Genomic DNA, 4,754 nt, shown 5'->3' with positions numbered 1-4,754 from the left:
TGAAATTGTGAGGTCATCATGCGAAAGCTTATGATTTACAAATCATAGAGGCAATAATTCAGACGAGTATAAGACAATACTAAAAAGGCATATTATTGATATGATTTGAGTAATTGGACTATATATTAAAAACTAATATTATTAAAAAGGAATAAAAGATATTGGGAGAACTCTCCTCCTAAATAAGACTCCTTAAAGGGTTATATTGTGAATTTTATTTTGTGTTGTATGAGAAGAGGAGTCTTCTATTTATAGAGGTCCAAAATCTTTCCTCCAAGAAAGAGGTTAGTCAAATATGAAAGGGTTTTATATTTATCTTTTAAGAAAAGTAAAAGAAAATATGGAATTACTTTAATTTTTCTTCAATAGAAAATTAATACTCAGATTTGGTAGAAAAAAACAAGGCAAAACCCCTAACAAATCTCCCTTTTGGCTTGATTTTCTTGACAAAACTTGATCCACCTTATTTAGGTATATAATTTTTGTTCTTTACATAATCTTCATTATTGTTGCTTGGTATGCCTAAAATAGAGTTCTTTTAGGTTAAAACTATATGAGCCCTTCAGAGTTAAAAAATATTGAAGTCCTTCGCAGGGTTAAAAGTGATCTTTATTTTCAAATATGTAACAACAGGATTATTCAAAATATGATTGACAATTTTCACATGCAATTTTTTGGACTTTTTTAGGAAAAAAAATAACCTTCATTATCACAAGTTGAGTGCAACTTTAATCTCAACTTATCTTCAATATGAACCATCAGACCATTGAACCATAGGACTCATAGGTCGTTGAACTATAAGCTCTTATACCTCTTATTGGATACAAAATCAATCAGGACATCATACAAAAGCAAATAGTTTCCAAACCATAGAAGCAATAATTCAGATGACAAAGAAACTATTCTGAAAGGCTTATTATTTAACATGATTGATCAACAAGCCTACATATTGAAAACTAAATCAAAAAGGTTAATACTCAAATTTGGTAAAAAAATCAGGACAAAAACCTAACAAGGATATCATATAAAAGCATAAATATCTGATATACACACGACACAAATATACAATACAAGGAGAAATGCTCTTAAGCAGTTTATTTACATCTAATATATGAGTTTCCATGAGTGATGTGTAATCTCAAAGTCAACTATCAAATGGGTCATCTAATTATTTAATTAATCATGCTTCAGGATCCATTGATATTATCAATCAGTCACATACCAATCTACCAATGAAAAGAATACTCTATAGCATGGTCTCTAAGCATGTATAAGTGTCCGTTACATTATGAGTATGTGAGCCTCTTATTCTTGGAAAAAATTAGGAGGGTGCCCACTTCACAAACTTATTTTTCCAAATACCTAGTTAATTTCTTTTCCATTTAATTTTTCGGATTAAGGTCCAAAAAGTTGTAAAAGTCGGGTCCACACATGGTCCAAAGAGTCTTTTCATCATTTTTAAAACTTTGAGAATTAAATAAATTACACCTAGCACCCTCCACTTCTTCCAATATTAAATAAAACCTCTACTCTTTAACTTCAACTCTCCCGCTACTCCCAAGAATTTTCTCCCAAATGCTATTTTTTATTTTTATTCTTCTCCAGCAGCAAAGGGCTCATTTTTGCGTTGTAAGGTAAGTTAAAATCAAGTTTTAATTATTTGTAGATTAATTTTTTTGACTTTTATTGTTAACCATTTCGTAGAGATATAGTATAGAAATTTATTTTTTGAATGTGGCTGATTAAATAGTTTAAATATGAGAATTTTATAGGTAATTAGTTTGATTCTAAAGTAATGGTTGAGTTTTGATTCGACAGTTTTGACAGATTTTTTGTCGATCACGGTGTTGAATTTTGAAATTTTTATTAAGTAATTTTGATTTAGTTCTGATATTTTTTTAGTAGTGCAGTGTTGAATGGTGGGATAATTGTTAATTTATGAGTTATTTTTTCTATTTGATTCGAGTAGTGACCTATTTCTATCTGTATACTTATGATCTATGAAATAACAATGCCCTAGACTGAAATTAATTTTTAGGTGTATGAATCTTCTAAAATATGATTAATGAAATAGTGAAAATTGAAAGATTAATAGCAAATTAGTTTGATTTATAGCAATAGTTTGATTTGAAGCAATAGTTGAGTTTGATTTGTCTGGTTCTGCTTATAGTAGTAGAAAAAAAAAGAAATAAGGCAGTTAAAAATGCCTCTAAAAGGAAGAAAACTAAAACAGAAGAGTCAGAATCAGATTCAGAGAACATAAAGAAGATAAATAGATATGTTAATGAGCCTAGTGATAATGTTGCTGAGTTTAGTGCTAGTGGTGATAGTGAAGTGAGTGAGGGTAGTGAAATAAATAATGTTGATGGAGATAATGATCCCTTGTCCATGCCATTTTGTTCAAGGTACATTTTCATGGAGCAGTATGACCTTTGAACTATAATGGACGAGGTTGGATCTTTCCCAATGAAGATATCGGTTAGATCAAGAATCGATTCATATCGAGTCTTTAAGCAAATTCCTATCGGCCAAGATTTGAATAAAAGATTCAAGAAGACTTGTTTTGGACACTTGATAAACCTGCCACAACATCTTAAATTCAATGGGCTGATGGCCCATTATTTGTTGTTACAATGTGTTAAGAACGATAAGATGAATCATGAGATGTGGTTTTGTATGAACAATAAGCCTGATTGCTTTGGCTTAAAGGAGTTTTGTTTGATCAGGGGGTTGAATTGCTCATCATACCCCAATAAATCAAAATTAAAGAAGGTGTTAGAGAAGGAGGAGTATTTTTGCTTTAAGGTGATAAAAATATATTACGGCGGTCAACTTTTTACAGTTGATTAGAGGGAATAAGCTAAACAAGGAATGAAAGTTTAAGTATTTTTTATTGTGGTTCTTGCACACTATGTTGCTTGCTAAAGATTCGATGAAGGTTGTCAACACAAAACTAATTCGAATTGTGAATATTTTGAGTTTCTTCAAGAGTTATCCATGGGAAAAAGAGATATTTCAATTGACCATTGATTATCTAAATAAGAAAAGTGACCTAAAGAAGCAGAGTGAAGTATTTGATGAGAAGCAAAAGGCATCCTTTGCTCTATTCGGATTTCCTTGGGCATTCATGGTAACTACCATCAACCCTCTAGTCAGTTTATCATAGATTCTTATTTTATTTATACTCTGTGATAGAATCTAAGTCATTTTTTCACTACTGTATTGCTTATAGATTTGGATCTACAAGGCCTTTCCTCATCTTGAAAAATTTGCTAGAAAATTAATGAATGATCCCTTTTCCATTCTCCGCATTCTCAGATGACAGACTACAAAAAGTGACAAGATAATCTATGGAGACCCATTCAAGTATAAAGGAAAAGTTATCGAGGTATGAACTTAGTTTTTATTATGAAATAATACTACTATTGTATTGAATGTTATGTAATTGTTAATTGATTTTTAACAGAACATGCACCTGTACATCATTCCTACTGTTCATGAGATAAAGATGGATTACATGGTTACGTTTAAGCCATATATGAATTAGGTGAAGAATAACATCCTTAATGGATTGAAGAAAGATTTACAAGGGGTGACTATCCTTACTTCAAATGGGGACAGTGATGATGACGGGAATTTGGGTGGTAAACCTATTGGAGTAAGCATTTGAGATAATTCTTCTCGGAGCACCTCAAAAATTTTAGTGGGCAGCTCTATCGATGGGGATCTTCATAAGTGTGTTGCTATGCTCGAAGAAGTCATGTTGAATATTGTTACCTATATCAATGAAAAAAATTAAAGAAAAAGGAAAAGGATGAGCAACAACATGAGTGAGGTAACTTCATTTAATAATTGATGTAGTTAATGAATTTTCAGTTGTAAATATTACTAACACTTTATAATATGATAATACAGTATATGTGGACCTTTGTGAAATGGAGAGGAATGAAGAGGGAGAAAAAATGAGCAATATGGATAAGTTGGTCACTGTTGTGGCAGAAGAGGAAAAAGAAAAAGAAAAGAAGGATGATGAAGAAAAAGCAAAGAAAGAAGAAACTATAAAACAAAAGTAGTTGTAGATAAAGAAGAGAAAGCTAAGAAAGAAGAAAAATCTAAAAAAAAAAGCAACAATAGATGAAGAAGAAGGTGAGAAAGAAGAAGCTGAAAAAATAGAAGCAGCTGATGAAAAAGAAGAAGCTGAGAAAGAAACAGTAGGTGAAAACGAAGAAGAAATTGATAAAGAAGCAACAACAAATGTTGAAAAAGGTGAGAGTGAATAAGTTGGAAAAAGTATTGAAGAATTAGGAAAAACAGCTAAAGATGGAAAGGAAGAAGCAACAGATAAAGAAGCAGGAGAAGACAAAAAAGATGAACAGAAAGAAGAAAAAGGAGCAGACAAAAAAGATGTGGTCATGGATATCGTTGATTTCATCAATGATAACATTTTTGATGATGATTAAAAAGACATTTGAATGCCAATATTATTAATGTTTAATACTTTTTTTTTTATTTGAGAAACAAGGGAGTTGTATGATTTGTTGTTAGGATATGACAAATATTTTTTTATTTTATGAAAGTTGTTATGATTCTGCACTGAATCTATTTTCATCAAACTATATTGTTGCGTGAAATTTGAATATGGATTTTGTTGCCATAACTGATACAGTGTATGATTGACATTATAGAACACATATTTAATCTTTTTTATACTGCTAGCATAGTCATTACCAAACTACTCGATTTTAAGTTGATGT

General features: G+C 30.8%; 1 protein-coding gene across 1 annotated transcript; it reads left to right on the top strand.

The window, feature by feature from the left end:
* Nucleotides 1-2,911: 2,911 nt before the first annotated feature.
* On the top strand, nt 2,912-4,460 carry LOC124897930 (DDRGK domain-containing protein 1-like). Its single transcript, XM_047411553.1, has 4 exons — nt 2,912-3,130; nt 3,548-3,658; nt 4,080-4,266; nt 4,315-4,460. Exons 1-4 carry the CDS (start codon nt 2,912-2,914, stop codon nt 4,458-4,460), a joined length of 663 nt encoding a protein of 220 aa, XP_047267509.1.
* The last annotated feature ends 294 nt before the right edge of the window (nt 4,461-4,754 follow it).

The sequence above is a fragment of the Capsicum annuum genome, chromosome 4 (assembly GCF_002878395.1).
Source record: "Capsicum annuum cultivar UCD-10X-F1 chromosome 4, UCD10Xv1.1, whole genome shotgun sequence".
Lineage (NCBI taxonomy): Eukaryota > Viridiplantae > Streptophyta > Magnoliopsida > Solanales > Solanaceae > Capsicum > Capsicum annuum.
Note: the sequence above shows the minus strand (reverse complement) of the source record. Positions and strands in the feature narration are given on the sequence as shown.